Below are 16,406 nucleotides of genomic sequence, written 5' to 3'. Positions count from 1 at the left end.
AGACATCCTTGATTTACTATAGTCTACTAAAATTGTGCTTTTACCACTCTCCAAACAATGCAAGTACCCAAACTATTAATATTTAATTCCATTTGTCTTCCCCCTCTTTTTGTATTGTTGTCATACATTTTGCAAAAAGAAAAGCTTCAGCTGAATTAAATTTAAAAGAGTTTAATTGAGCAATGAACGATTAGCAAATCAGGCAGCCTCCTGAGCCAGAGTAGGCCAGAAACTCCAGTCCAGCTGCATGGTAGAAGAGGATTTATAAACAGAAAAAGGAAAGTGATGTACAGAAAACAGAAGTGAGATACTGCGACAGCCGGATTGGTTATAGCTCAGCGTTTGCCTTATTTGAAGACAGTTCAAACAGTTGGCCACATTTGATTGGCCAAAACTTGGTGATTGGCATAAGAGTAGTCTACGGTCTGTTTACATCTTCACTTATTATAGTTCGCAGTGTACAGAGAAACCTTGAGGCTGAGCTTAAACTATGTAAGGCTTTAGGTTACACTTGATTTAACAAATTACATAAATTCTATATTTCAAAGACACTATATTTCAAAATAAATAAAAACAGTATTTATTTATACTTACACCGTAGTGAATTCTTAGAATTTTCATGTTACCTCAGCATCCATTTAGAATATGTTTACCTTTCTCATGCCAGAAGCAGAGCTTAGTCACCCTTATTGCCCTTTCTAGTTCTGTACCTCCTCCCAATTTTCAATGTGGTCGAGCCAGATATCTGCCTTATACAACTGCCTCCTGGTGACCACCTCTCTATGGGACAGCTAGATAAAACCTACTTGACTCGCATCCCTGACCTCTGTGCCCTGCATGGACTTCGCAGATATGCTGCCGTGACCACCTCTCAGTCGCAGCATGCCTTCCTGGAACATGTGCCTGCTTTCTTTAAACTCACCAGTTGGAACTCCCCATGGGAGATACCTGCTGGGTCATACCCTGGTCCCCAATAAAGGCGTTGGCCGATGGGTCCCCTTCTCTCTCTCTCTCTCCATTCCTTGCACTGACCAACCTTTGTGTGACCTTCAGGTGTGCCGTGTACCCCCAGCCCATAATAAAATATTTACTTGCATCTTGTGTTTCTTCTAATCATTGAAGAGGTTCTCTCTATCACAAAGATCCTAAATGAAAACATACCCACATATGAACTCTTTCTGGTGTGTTTCCTTCTTACTGCAATTCTATCAATTCTATATGAAACTATTTTCCTTCAGCCTGAAAAAGTCTCTGGCATTTTTGTATTGTAGATCTTCTGAAAACAAATTCTTTAAACATTTTTCTAATTGTGGTTCCTTTGAAGGTTATTGTCCATGTTTCCTGGCTTCTTTTAAAATGGATTACACTTTAAAATAGATTTTTTACAATATTACTGTGTTGTGTCTAGGTAAGAATTTCTTTGTATTGCTTGGGTTTGCATAGTTGGTTTTTTTGTTTGTTTGTTTGTTTTTTGACAGAATTTCGCTCTTATCACCTGGGTTGGAGTGCAGTGGTGTGATATCTCGGCTCACTGCAACCTCAGCCTCCTGGGTTCAAGTTATCAACCCACCTCAGCCTCCCAAGTAGCTGCGATTACAGGCCTGTGCCTCCATGCCTGGCTAATTTTTATACTTTTAGTAGAGATGGAGTTTCACCATTTTGACCAGGTTGGTCTCAAACTCCTGACAGGAGGTGATGCGCCCACCTCAGCCTCCCAAACTGCTAGGATTACAGGCGTGAACCACCACGCCAGGCCTGTATAGCCTTTTGGATCTGTAATTTAATGATGTCTTGCATCAGTCTTGGAAAATTCCCAGTTATTACTTCTTCAAATGTTGTTTATGCTCTGTTATCTCTCTCTTCTCATTGAGGGACTTCAGTTAAACATGTTAGGCTTTATTCTTCTATGTAGTTAGTCTGTATTTTTTAATCTTTTTATTTATTGGTGCTTTGTTCTGAGTATTTTCTTCTGTTCTAGCTTTCAGTTCATTGATTTTCCTTCAGATTCTAACCTGCTATTAATCTCACACAAATTCCTAATTTCAGCAATCATATTTTACTTTAAGAATTCTAGAGTGTTTTTATTTTCCAAATCTGCCCTCTTCCTTTTTTTTTTTTTTTTTTTTTTTTGAGACAGGGTCTCACTTTGTTGCCCAGGTTGGAGCACAGTGGCATAATCACAGCTCGCTCAACCTTCACAGGCTCAAGCAATTCTCCCACCTCAGCCACTTGAGTAGCTGAGAATGCAGGTGTGCACAACCACACCTGCACACCCGGCTTTTTTTTTTGAGATGGGGTTTCGCCAAGTTGCCCAGGCTGGCCTCGAACTCCTGAGCTCAAGCGATCCACTCGATCCACTCTCCTCAGCCTCCCAAAGTGTTAGGATTACAGGCGTGAACCACCACACCCCACCCTGTTCTTTTTAATAGTTTCTAGTTCTTGCAAGTTTCAATTATATCCTTCAACAGATCTGTAGTTCTAATGGGTCAGTTTCTGTCATCGGTAATTGTGTGTGTTATTTTATCTCCTCAAGTATCTGGTTATCTTTGTGCATCAGGAATTATATTTGAAAATGTGTCTATAGAAATAATTTCAAGGCCTTAGATAACCCATCTTCTTCCAGATAGAATTTTTGTCTTGTTTCTGCAGGCATTTGGGGACATTAGCACTCTAGGACCACTCTAATTCAGTCTAGGAACTGTGATTTTCTGGGGCCAGCCACAGTACCAGTACTTGAAGTACTAGTTCCAGTGTCTGAGACAGCAGATTTTTTTTCAGTTAACCCTGATTACCATGGCCTAGTTTTTGTGGCCTCAGAACACATCAGAAGGTATTACCAGGCTTTCCATTAGGGGCAGGCCCTGGACTTCCATCGTTGTCCCTTAACTTCATGAGACAATCAAAAGTCTGTTCAGTCGCTCAGTTACCCAGTCCTGATACAGCTACCCATTCCCAAACATAAGCAGCCCAGTTGCCAAGCCCAAATACCCAGCTCTCAACTGGATTTTCATCTTCTCCTAGATCATGGCCCAGGAATGCGTTACTAGTTTGTTAGCTTTCTGCTGCCTTCACAGATAAATATTTTTGATTTTTCAGTATTTCTAGCCTTTCTTGAGGGTGGATGGTTGGAGCAATATTTTATTTGAATTGTTGAGATTACTCTTACTAGAAGCAGAGCCTGAAAAATTTTTATTTTTAATTTTAATTAATTCATTCATGTCCAAATTTATCTGATTAAATACACTCATTTTTAATTCCAAGTTTTTTGGGATTTGGGTTGAAGTAATTTTGTTCTAGTTTATGGCAATACAGTATACTATGTACTATTGCTACATTTTTTAATGTATTTAGGGGTTTTGGTGGACTAATATATGATCACTTTTACACAGATATCATCTTATGATATCAAACTTAGATTTGATGAAATGAGTTGGTAAGCTTCATATCTTTTATATATTGTGAAACCTTGAAATTACATTTGGAAGTATCTTTATGAATGAATTTTGGCAATTTGTATTTCCATTTATATTATTTAGATTTTCAAAATATTTAACCCCCAGTAATCTACAGTTTTATAAATAGTCTCATATATATATAAGTATGTTTAAATTCTTTTTCCTACTGTGTATATTTGTGTTTTCTCTCATCCCTTATAATTTATCTTTCAGCAAATGTTTTTGTATTTTATTTTTCTAAAAAAGCTAACCTCAGTTAATAACAAAAATGGAAATTAAGAAAGCAAATGGGAAAGAACAGGAGAAAACTGTATAAACTCTATAACACGATGATCAAAGAGCTATTTAAAATGAAAAGAATGTGGATCGAGTGAATACATGCATGCAAATACTATAGCAAATCATATAAGTAAGAAAGGCAGGACACTGAAGTTACAACTTTATAAAAATGTAACCTTCGTGTTAGCAAAGATTAAAAGTAAATAATGAACGTAAAAATAGCTAAAGTTTAGTGACTCATGAGATGCTTGTCATTCATTATTTAAACTGACTGTTATTTAACTTTCTCTTCCTTTCCCCAGAAATTTCTTGTGGGCTACCACCCACCATAGACAACGGAGATTTCTTTAGTGCTAACAAAGAGTATTTTCACTATGGATCTGTGGTGACCTACCACTGCAATCTTGGAAGTGGAGGGAGAAAGGTGTTTGAGCTCGTGGGTGAGCCCTCCATATACTGTACCAGCAATGAAGATCAAGTGGGCATCTGGAGCGGCCCAGCCCCTCAGTGCATTATACCTAACAAATGCACGCCTCCAAATGTGGAAAATGGAATATTGGTGTCTGTCAAAAGAAGCTTATTTTCCTTAAATGAAGTTGTGGAGTTTAGGTGTCAGCCTGGCTTTGTCATGAAAGGACCCCGCCGTGTGCAATGCCAGGCCCTGAACGAATGGGAGCCAGAGTTACCAAGCTGCTCCAGGGGTGAGTCTGACTGAGGCCTAGAAGGGCCCTGCAAATGACATGCATTGCTGTTGGATCAGGAGATTAGTATTTGTTCAGGGGGAGGGATGTGTACTGAGTAGAGTCGGGAGCAAATTTTCTAGACAGTGAACACGAAATTCAGAAGGTGTGTGTACATACACATGTGCTGAAATTGAGAAGCAAAGCTCAACCCGGGCAAGGAATATGATGTTTCTTTGGGGTTCTTATAAACAGATCTGTCAATTACTTTTGAGTATAATAATTGTTGATACAAAATGAGTGATTCCTCTGGCCAGGCACTATAATACAGGCTACATGTGAATTTTAATCCTTAAAACAAAGTTATTCGGTAGTTACCAGTTGTTCTGTTTGTCTGTTTTGTTTTGCTTGAGATACTGTCTTGCTCTGTCACTCGGGTTGGGCTGCAGTGGTGTGATCATGGCTTACTTCAACCTCTGCCTCCCTGGGTCAAGCAATTCTCCTGCCTGAGTCTCCCAAGTAGCTAGGACTATTGGTGCATGCCACCATGCCTGGTTAAGATTTTTATGTTTTTTTGTACAGATAGAGTCTCACTATTTTACCCAGGCTGGTCTCAAACTCCTCAGCTCAAGCAACCTACCCACCTTGGCCTCCCAAAGTGCTGGGATTATAGGCATGAGCCACCACGCCGGGTCTCAATGTTTTACAGAGAATATGTGCCTTAGAGAGATCAGATAACTTTCTAAGATACTAACTTGCAGACAAAACTGGAATGCAAGCCCGCCTCACTCCAAGTCTTGGCTTTGCTAATCAGCATCCAGTCATGCAATCAAAACTTACTCTAGATACTTTCCAGGAGGGAGGGATTTCATGCAGGTTGTATTAGTCTGTTCTCACATTCCTGTAAAGAACTACTTGAGACTGGGTAATTTATAAAGAAAAGAGGTTTAATTGACTCAGAGTTCTGTAGGCTGTACGGGAGGCATGGCTAGGGACACCTCAGGAAAGTTACAATCATGGTGGAAGGCAAAGAGGAAGCACCTATATCTTCATATGGTTGGCAGAAGAGAGAGAGAGAGCAAGGTAGAGGTGCTACACACTTTTAAACAAGCAGATCTCGAAAGAACTCTATCACAGGACAGCCCTAGGGTGATAGTGCTAAACCATTAGAAACCACCTCCATGATCCAGTCACTTCCTGCCAGGCTCCTATTCCAACAAAGGGAATTACAATTTGACATGAGATTTGGGTGGGGACACAGAGCCAAACCATATCACAGCTAATAGGTCACAAAGATGTTAGAAGGGCAGGAAAAGCAATAAGACGAAGGCAGAGTTACCAGAGATCAGGGAGCTGCTGTGGCTGCCAGTCTAGAGCACAGGAGCCTGTACTGATGCTGAAATGGCCAGCCCCTCCCACTGAGCAGGCAGCTCCCTGAAAGCTGCTAATGCTGCAGGAGCCACCACTGCTGCCAGAATGCAGCTGATATTGTTGGAGCCAAAGTCATTGGCATCACTAGAATTGAAGCTGTAGCTGCTCACTAAAGTCATCTATACTGCCACTGTCTGCGCCACCTCTAGAAGTAGAACATATTCTGCCATTATCCTGCCTTTTAATTTGGTATATATGCCTCCAACTGTCAGAACCTAACCAGAGCCGAGCTATCAAGGAAGACAAATGATTGTAGTTTTAAGGCTTCCATTGCTAGCAGTCGAAAGACAGTGCAGACGTGTGAGGCTGGGGGCCGACAGAAATTTAATCAGGACAGCACCTCAATATTATATCATCAGGCATTGATTAGACAAGAGAAACACTGGGTGATGAGTCCTGAAAATGGACATTACAGCATCAGAGTATTTACATACTCCTTAAAGAAGTCATTTTTCTAGTCCAATCCTCCATCTGATGCTTGAGAAAGCTGAAGTCCAGAAAAGGGAACTGCTCTGCTCAAAGCCAAACTGAAATTATTTTTTCCATTTTTTAACAGTTTTATGCAATTTAGTTGAGACCCAAATGTGTTCTGACTTCCCGAGATCAGATCAACATATTAAGAGAGAGCCAGAGCTGCCATTACAATACGTTGCGTGAAATATACACTCTCATTATGGTGACAGAAGGTCTTTTAGATTTTGTTAGACAGTTGCCCACCTTCTCACTGGAGTGAAATGAATGACTAGGCAGCACCTTGCTTCATAGCATGAAGAGAGGAGACCCATAGTTCGTTACCGCCCTATGTCAGGTGGCCGCTGAGAGAAGCCTTGACAGGAAATGAGAGTAGATGTATGGACGCTGTTTGTTGCACCAGTGTGATAGGTGATGGAGGGACCTATTAGACAAGACATGGGCAGGGGCACTCCTTTATTGCCTAAAATGCAAGACTAAATTGGTGATGCATTTCTAGAAAGGAAGTATGAAGATATAATAAGCCATCATTCCTCCCAATTTTGTACTGGGTGAACAGTAATTGGAAGCATTCTACAAGGAACTGTCCATTGTGAAATCTTAGTTGCATGCTTTAGATGAAAAGCAATGAATTGAGGATACCTCTGTTTTAGTCACAGTTCTGCAATGTGTCAGTTCTATGACTGATGGCAAGACATCTTCCTTGCCCTGTGTATTTAGTTTGTTATCAATATAATAAAGCTCTTATCTTAACTTTATTATTATATATAGATTTGTAATTATTATTCCCTTGGCCAGTTAAACAGTGAGAAAATTAGCAATACTTTGTTTCTCTCTCCCCAGTATGTCAGCCACCTCCAGATGTCCTGCATGGTGAGCGTATCCAAAGGGACAAGGACATCTTTCAGCCTGGGCAGGAAGTGTTCTACATCTGTGAGCCCGGCTATGACCTCAGAGGGGCTGCGTCTCTGCGCTGTACACCCCAGGGAGACTGGAGCCCTGCAGCCCCCAGATGTGAAGGTGCCTAGACTCTTGTCTGGCTTGATATTTTTAGCTTGCGTCTTTATTCTGCACATGCCAATATTCTCTGTTCATTTTTCTTTTACTCCAGTGAAATCCTGTGATGACTCTCTGGGCCAACTTCCTAATGGTCGTGTGCTATTTCCACGTAGTCTCCAGCTTGGAGCAAAAGTGGATTTTGTTTGTGATGAAGGGTGAGTGTGAGCTTGCCTGACCTCCTGGACATTGAAAATGGGGCTGGGAATTAGTTTTAAAAGGGGAGATTTGGTTTGGCTTAAAAGAAAGACACACAAACACACACACACACACACACACACACACACATTCAGAGAGATGAACTTTCCAAAGTATACATAGGAAGAAAGGAAAGAAATGCACAGAACTAATAACATGAGATGTGAAGAGGAAACTGGAACATATATTAACTGGCATTTTCAAAGGCAAGTATAACTACTGGTTATGAATATATGGGTAACACATTAAGTAGAAAATATCAGCCAGGCACGGTGGCTCATGCCTGTAATCCCAGCACCTTTGGGAGGTTGATCTGAGGCGAGCAGATCACCTGAAGACAGGAGTTGGAGACCAGCCTGGCCAACATGGTGAACCCCGTCTCTACTAAAAACACAAAAGTTAACTGGGCTTGGTGGCATGTGCCTGTAATCCCAGCTACTGAGGCACGAGAATCACTTGAACCTGGAAGGCAGAGTTTGCAATGAGCCGCGATGGCACCATTGCAATCCAGTGTGGACAATAAGAGTGAAACTCCGTCTCAAGAAAAATAAATCATGTTTTACAAGCAAAAAGAATATGAGTAATTTAGATAGTCCAAGAAAAAAAAACTGCAAGTAACAACAAGTAACAAAAAGCTTATTCTTAATAACTGGGATCATTTAAGAATCATTTCAGTAAATTCTTTAAACCATCTATAGTGAAATTTGTAATAGGAATGAAAATGTAAAAATCAGCATTTTAAAAAAATTCAGTCATATATAATCTGGCTATTCATGGGCTCTGGGCTCTGAGCTGGGGTCCTGATGGCTGCTGCTATTTCCGGCAAGGTCATTACCTTGTTTATGTCCATCTAGTGCTCTTCACAGATGCACAGGGTGCACATCTCTACACGGAAGCTGACCAGCATGGGCAACAAAGCACCTGATCCCAAAATGTTCCACAGAATCTTGGCAGCCTCCAAATGCCAGCACCCAGTAAGAGTTAGAAGGGCATCAGGGCCCAACAGAAACTGAGAATTTTCGACGATTGCATACAGAAATCCAGTCCTCTCTTCTTTCCTTTTTCCCCTAGAATATTCACGCTTACTCTTCAGCAGCCCAAACTGCCCTTGTAAGCCGTCTTCACGCCATCACAGATGCGGAGATGAAAGGACACTCTCTGTTCTCTCGCCAGCTATTTCCCACTTTTCCAAACTGGGAGCTGTTTTACAAACTGGGAGCTGTTTACTTGCTGTTCCAGCATCAGAGTTAGGAAGGCATTGCATTAGAAGACTGGGTTTCTAGTAATGACAATGAGTGATTTATCAGGTTATCATGGAGTAATCAGTGAAACTCCAAGCCTGGGTCCTGGGTCAAGGAGATGGCGCCCATGTCACGACCACCTTTTTCAATTCAAGCAGGACTGTCATGTGACCAAGTTACTGCATTTTGCCATTCTATATTGCTCCCTTCTGGAGACTGTGAGCTTCCCAATAACGTAGCCTGTGCAACTCTGCCACCTGCTGGCCTCAGGTCCTCAAAATCCTGAGATTTGGGGCTGGGCCTTAGATTGTGAACCAAGAGTCCTCTTGGCTGAAGCAGCTCACTATTCACTCCTATTTTCTCCTTTAGATTTCAATTAAAAGGCAGCTCTGCTAGTTACTGTGTCTTGGCTGGAATGGAAAGCCTTTGGAATAGCAGTGTTCCAGTGTGTGAACGTGAGTAATAGGAGTAACATTTCAGGCCAGTCTCTCCCCTTCATCTGTTCAGTATTTGACCCATGACCTCCCCTAATGTGGTTCTTCAATTTTCTAGTCCGAATTATTGATTTGAAAATTGCTTATTTTAATACTGTTTGGTTGTGAATCAATGTGTACATCACCTGTCTTTGGAATCATCTGATCTGTCTCTGTCCTTCTGTATTCTGTGTTCTACCGCAATAAAGCCTATGGTAGTGTGCTTCTAGGAGTTTCAGGAGAGATCAGATAATGTGAAGCTTTAACAATTTACTTTGTTTCTCTCTTTTCTTTCTTTTTTTCTCTTCCTTTCTTCCTCCCTTCTTTCTTTTTCATTTTGTTCTTCCATCAGGTGCAATCAGTCTACAATTTTTGTATGTATTTGATAATACACAAATATTAAACATGCCTTTATTTAATTATATTTATTGATCACATACTTTGTGCCTGATGTTCATCTAGCCACTGGAGTTTTATCAATGAACAAGACGAATGAATTCCCTGTCCCCGTGTTGTTTCTCCTCAGGTGGGGAGAGGGACAAGAAAAAAAATAAATTCAATGCTATGAAGATAATAGAGCAAAGCACTGAGGAATGAGGGAAAAGTGGGATGCAACATTAGACAGGGCGAGCAGTTGGAGACTCCTTAATTTCTCAAAACATGTACCTAAGTCATTTATGCTGAGAGATTCATAAATAATAAGTTCATTTTTGAAAAAAAGAGCCCCATATGTTCAATAATCGGTAGACTACTGATTTCTCCTAGTCTAACTATTTGTAATTTCCCTAATGGAAGATAGAACTTTGCTTCATTTCTTGATTCTAACAATTGGAAAACATGTTTCTTTAGAAGACCATGAAATTTACTAAAATGTTTATGTTCTTAGAAATATACTTGGACATCTTACAGTGCTTTTTAGAGGAAAATTTTGTAAGAACAAAACTTATATAGAGATTCTTGCTGTCTAACTAATCCAGTGCTCCTTGAAGCAGCATGACAAATGTCTGTTCTACTATTATGCATTAAAACTCATTGATTGACTACTCAAGATTTCTCTTATTTTTCATAACTCTTGCTAGTTAAAGTAGCTTCTTCCAAATTCCAGTTCTAACGAAAAACGCCAATTAGAAATGAGGGAGAGACTGTTCTAAACAAATCAGTAGATGCTAGAAAGGAGTAACAACTTGAAACCTGACCCAGAACGTAAAAAGAGAAAATTAATCATCAACAGACACAGACATTTTCAAAAGCAAAGCAATCTGAATCCATTTGGAGTTTTTTATAATGGCCTGACTACGTTTCAATTCACTGTGACAGGGCTATTGTTATCACAGAGATTGATGATCAGTATCAATAAGTAATCAGTGGAAGGTTTCACCTATTTAAGATGATTAGCACACATATATGCATTTGAGAAATATTTCCCAAGAACGTAGGCTCCTTCCTCAGCACTGCATCCCCAGGATCCTGATGAGTGGCTGACACAGGACAAGTGCTCAATTAATAAATATTGACTAAATGAATGAGTAACCCTTGAAAATGGTTATTTTTCTTCTTCGAATGTTTTGCTACTTCATTAAAGTTGTAACGTTTCTGTAGTCCAGGAACCGTTACTATCTGGAAGATTCAGGATAGAAAAATCTCTTTTGTACTTTGCAATACACTTTCAATGACATCTCATTTAATCCAACTCTTCGAAGTCCTAATGTCTACTGTCACCTCCTTAGTATATTTTCAGCAACAACAATCATAGCACTCTGTAATTGCAGAATACCTCTGGGGAAACTCCTGAATGAAACTTAGAGCTTTTGCCTTTTTTCCAGAAATCTTTTGTCCAAGTCCTCCAGTTATTCCTAATGGGAGACACACAGGAAAACCTCTGGAAATCTTTCCCTTTGGAAAAGCTGTAACTTACATATGTGACCCCCACCCAGACAGAGGGATGACCTTCGACCTCATTGGGGAGAGCACCATCCGCTGCACAAGTGACCCTCAAGGGAAAGGGGTTTGGAGCAGCCCCGCCCCTCGCTGTGGAATTCTGGGTTAGTGCTCATTTCCCCACATCCCAAATGGGTTCAGAATACCTAACGCAGGCCCTCCATATTTCCATAATTACAGTATGGTTTCTCTGTGCGCATTTGCCACAATGGAATGCCCAACCAATGATAAATGGTTCTAAGGTAGGTCAATACATCAGATCCTGATGACCTTTGCATCTGGAGGGACTGATGAAAAAACAAGGACGCAGTGAGTGGTGGGAAAGTCCTTCATTAGAATCATATGAATTAAAAACAAATGCTTGTGTATCTCCTCATTGAAATGTTTGGCTTAGAAATATGACCTAGAAAATCAGTGGCTCCTGCTGCCAGGAAATGTCTTGAGTTCCTGCCCATGCTTGTCAACCTCTCATTGGAGTTTTGATGCCTTGAAGTACAAGGAAACCAGACACGAAAGGTGGAAGCTGGGCAGAAACACTCTTTCTGGAGTCCTAAAAATGTGAAAAATTAAATCAGAGCTATATTTACATTAAATTAGATGAGCATTAGCTGAGCGTGGTGGCAATTGCCTGTGTTCCCAGCTATTCGGGAGGCTGAGATGGGAGGATCACTTAAGCCTGGGAGGCAGAGGTTGCCGTGAGCTGAGACTGTGCCACTGCACTCCAGCCTGGGTGACAGAGTGAGACCCTATCTCAAAAACAATGAAAATAGGCTGGCCGCAGTGGCTCACACCTGTAATCCCAGTACAGATCACTTGAGGTCAAGAGTTCCAGATCAGAATGCCAACATGGTGAAACTCCAATTATACTAAAAATAAAAAAATAATAAAATAAAATTAACTAAATTATATGAGTAGAAAGACCCGATAACAGACTAATCTTCCAGGTAATATACTTCCTTATAAGCCTATGCTAATGGAACTTTCCCTTCCATTTTACAGGCAAGTTATGTGTGTTTGTGTGTGTGTGTGTGTGTGTGTGTGTGTGTGTTTTGTTGTTTTTTGTTTTTTGTTTTATAACTAAGAGTTTCTTTTCTTCTGGCATCAATCTACCCCAGAAGAGAAAAGAGGAAGCACATTGGGTATCTTTTTATTAACTCAGATATTCTTGATTTCTTGGTCTCTAGGTCACTGTAAAGCCCCGGATCATTTTCCGTTTGCTAAGTTGAAAACCCAGACCAATGCATCTGACTTTCCCATTGGGACATCTTTAAAGTACGAATGCCGTCCTGAGTACTACGGGAGGCTGTTCTCTATCACATGTCTGGATAACCTGGTGTGGTCGAGTCCCAAAGATGTCTGTAAACGTGAGTAAACTTGCATTGGAGCTTTCCCATGTCTGCAAAAGCTTCTTATTGAATGTTTTCAAATGTGGGATATGAGAAACCTTTTTTGAAAAGTGTTCAGATGGGTGGATGTAAGTTTTTCTTGTAGGTCATCCTTGATTATTGCTTGAAATGCTCACTTTATGAGAATGTTTCAAGGAATATTTGTAGAGAAAATCTTCATTCCCTATAGGAAAGAAAATAATACATGACTCTAGATCAGGGGAATAAATGGTGTAGGAAGACAAATTCTGTTTGAATAACTAGGTGGGAAGAAATCCTTTGCAAACTTTGAAATATATTAGCAGTAGATAATGCCATAAGTGACTTTTACATTCTGATAAGGGATTCAAGGTCTCTACACAGATCTAAATCTAGATCTAGATAGATCTGGAGGGAAGGTCTTTTTCAAAGTGGGGCTTAGTAGGTGGCTGATCCTGAGGGGCTCTGATGAGTTTTCTCAAGGTGGCAAAATCTGTGGAACCATCAGAACTGCGTATTTTCTTCAGCAAGCTACATGTTGATGGAGACCTTACTTACTGAAGAGAGTCCTGATTACTCTACCTGGCTCCAAAACACTTTCTTTCCCATAGGTAAATCATGTAAAACTCCTCCAGATCCAGTGAATGGCATGGTGCACGTGATCACAGACATCCAGGTTGGATCCAGAATCAACTATTCTTGTACTACAGGGTGAGTTGGCAGCAACATCTCTTGGTTTAAGAGTTCCAGCACAGCAATACTACCTTCTAGCCACATCTCAGGTTGGAAACTAGGCTATTGCCACCTGCTCTTAAGAGGCTTGAACACAGGTGTTAACTCCTGATTGAAATGAACAATGATAGGAGAAGATTAGGGCAAAAATCTGTATCCTTGCTGGAAGCCAGGGCAGTGCACATATAAAGAGTATGCTGTTCACCGGATGAGAAGGAAAAATAATTAGGAGTGTAGTAGTCAAAGCCCACGAACAACCCTAACCCAGAGTAGACATTGCTGGAAGAAAAGGAAGACCATGTAGCAGCTGTGTGAGAGAACAAATCTAATGATGACAGCATGATCCCTTGCTAGGGCTGGCATCAAAAAGTACAGGGCTTCCTCGTTTTATTGTACTTTGCAGATGTTATGCTTTTTATAAATTGAAGGCTTGTGGCAACACTGCGACAAGCATGTCAGTTGCATCATTTATCCAACAGTGTGTGTTCACTTCGTGTCTCTGTGTGACATTTTGGTTATTCTCACAATATCCCAGATGTTTTCATTATTATCATGTCTATGATAGTGATCTGTCATCAGTGATCTTTCATGTGACTATTGTCATTGTTTGGGGTCCCTACGAACTGCACCCATATAAGACAGAAAACTTGATCAATAAATGTGCGTGCTTTGACTGCTCCATGGACTAGACATTCCCCTTCTCTCTCCCTCTCTTCAGGACTCCCTAATCCCTGAGACACAGTAATGCTACAATTAGGCCACTTAATAGCCCTACACTGGCCTTTAAGTGTTGACATGAAGGGAGGAGTCATGCATCTCTTACTTGAAATCAAAAGCTAGGGATGATTAAGCTTACTGAGGATAATATGTTGAAAACCAAGATAGGCCAAAAGCCATTCATCGTGTGCCAAACAGCTAGAGAGTTGTAAAGGCAAAGCAAAAGTACTTGAAGGAAATATAAAGTACTGTTCCAGTGAACACATGAATAATAAAACGTGAAACAGCCTTATTGCTGATAGGGAAGAAGTTTTAGTGGTCTACATACAAGATCAAACTAGACACATTTTCTGAAGCCAAAGCCTAATCCTGAGCAAGGCCCTAACTCTCTTCAATTCTATGAAGGCTGCCAGAGGTGAGGAAGCTGCAGAAAAGAAGCTGGAAGCTAGCAGAGGTTGATTCCTGAGGTTTAAGGAAAGAAGCCCTCTCCATAACATTAAGGTCGAAGGTAAAGCAGCAAGTGCTCATGTAGAAGCTGCAGCAAGTTATCTAGAAGATCTAGCTAAGATCATGGATGAAGGTGTTACACTAAATAACAGATTTTCCATGTAGACAAAACAGTCATCTGTCGGACTTTCATAGCTAGAGAGGAGAAGTTAATGCCTGGCTTCAGAGCTTCAAAGAACAGGCTGACTTTTTAGGAGCTAATGCCGTTGGTGACTATGAGTTGAAGCCAAAGCTTACTGACCATTCTAAAAATTCTAGGGCCCATAAGTATTATGCTAAATGTACCTTCCCTGTGTCTATAAATGCAACAACAAAGCCTGACGACAGAGGTATGTTTGCAGCATGGTTTGCTGAATATTTTAAGTCCACTGTTGAGATCTAGTGCTCAGAAAAACAGATTCCTTTCAAAATATTACTGCTCATTGACATTACACCTAGACAGCCAAGAGCTCTAATGGAGATGGACACGGAGATGAATGGAGTTTTCCTGCCTGCTGACCACAGCAGCCATTCTGCAGACCATGGCTGAAGGAGTAATTTTGACTTTCAAGTTTCATTATTTAAGAAATACATTTTGTAAGGCCAGTTCCCACAGACAGTAATTCCTCTGATGGATCTGAGCAAAGTAAGTTGACAACTGCTGGAAAGAATTCATCATTCTACATATCATTAAGAACATTCATGATTCATGGGAAGAGGTTAAAATATCAACATTAACAGGAGTTGGTAGAAGTTAATTCCAACTTTCACGGCTGACTTTGAGAGGTTCAACACTTCAGCAGAGGAAATAACTGCAGATGTGGTGGAAATAGCAAGAGAACTACAGTCAGAAATGGAACCTGAAGATGTGACTGAATTGCTACAAATTCATGATCAAAGTTGAACAGATGAGGAGTTCCTTCTTATGAATGAGCAGAGAAAGTGTTTTGTTTTTTTGGTTTTTTTTTGTTTGTTTGTTTGTTTTGAGGTGGAGTCTCTTCCTGGTGAAGATGACATGAGCATTGTGAAAATGACGACAAAGGATTTAGAATATTACATAAACTCAGTTGATAAAGCAGCAGCAGTATCTGGGAGGATTGACTCCAATTTTGAAAGCAGTTCAGAGGGTAAAATGTTATCAAATAGCATTGCATGCTAGAAAAATCTTTTGTGAAAGGAAGAGTCGACCAATACAGCAACTTTATTGTTGTCTCAGCTTAAGAAATAGCCACAGCCACCCCAGCCTTCAGCAACCACCACCCTGAGCAGTCAGCAGCCATCAATCTTGAGGCAAGACCCTCCACCAGCAAAAAGATTACGACTGATTGAAGGTCAGATAATCTTTAGCATTTTTTATCAATAAACCATTTTTTAAAGTATGACTTTTTTCAGATATAATTCTATTTCACACTTAATAGACTGCCGTATAGTACAAACACAACTTTTAGACTCACTGAGAAATCAAAAAATTCATATGACTCATCTGTTGTGATATTTGTTTTATTGTGGTGTTCTGGAACTGAACCTGCAATATCCTTGAGGAATGTCTGTAACACAAAATGGGCGGCTTAATACAACAGAAGTTTTTGGAGTTCTATTCTAGAGGATGGGAGTCCAAAATCGAGGTGTTGGCAGGGCCATGCTCCCTCTGAATCCTGTAGGGTAGAATCCTTCATTGCATCTTCCAGCTTCTGGAGCCCCAGGCCTTCCTAGGTATGTGGCAGCGGAACTCCAATTTCTTCTGTCCCTGTCCTCACATGGCCATCTTCCCTCCGGGTCTGTGTCCTCATATGCTGTTCTCCTCTCTGTGCATGTTTCTGTCCAAAGTTTTCCCTTTTTATCAGGACACCAGGCATATTGGATTAGGGCATACCTTAGTGACCTC

At 40.6% G+C, this 16,406-nt stretch overlaps 1 protein-coding gene across 5 annotated transcripts in view; it reads left to right on the top strand.

Moving 5' to 3' along the window:
- The window catches only part of CR1 (complement C3b/C4b receptor 1 (Knops blood group)), a 235,393-nt gene that overhangs the window by 23,860 nt on the left and 195,127 nt on the right, over window positions 1-16,406 (top strand). For all 5 annotated transcript variants that reach the window (XM_050781586.1, XM_050781567.1, XM_050781577.1 and 2 more), the window contains exons 5-11: window positions 4,037-4,435; window positions 7,160-7,336; window positions 7,428-7,530; window positions 9,181-9,266; window positions 11,108-11,326; window positions 12,407-12,586; window positions 13,198-13,297. In XM_050781586.1, coding sequence (XP_050637543.1) covers window positions 4,037-4,435; window positions 7,160-7,336; window positions 7,428-7,530; window positions 9,181-9,266; window positions 11,108-11,326; window positions 12,407-12,586; window positions 13,198-13,297 — 1,264 coding nt within the window. The remainder of the gene's footprint in view (window positions 1-4,036; window positions 4,436-7,159; window positions 7,337-7,427; window positions 7,531-9,180; window positions 9,267-11,107; window positions 11,327-12,406; window positions 12,587-13,197; window positions 13,298-16,406) is intronic.

The sequence above is a fragment of the Macaca thibetana genome, chromosome 1 (assembly GCF_024542745.1).
Source record: "Macaca thibetana thibetana isolate TM-01 chromosome 1, ASM2454274v1, whole genome shotgun sequence".
Lineage (NCBI taxonomy): Eukaryota > Metazoa > Chordata > Mammalia > Primates > Cercopithecidae > Macaca > Macaca thibetana.
Note: the sequence above shows the minus strand (reverse complement) of the source record. Positions and strands in the feature narration are given on the sequence as shown.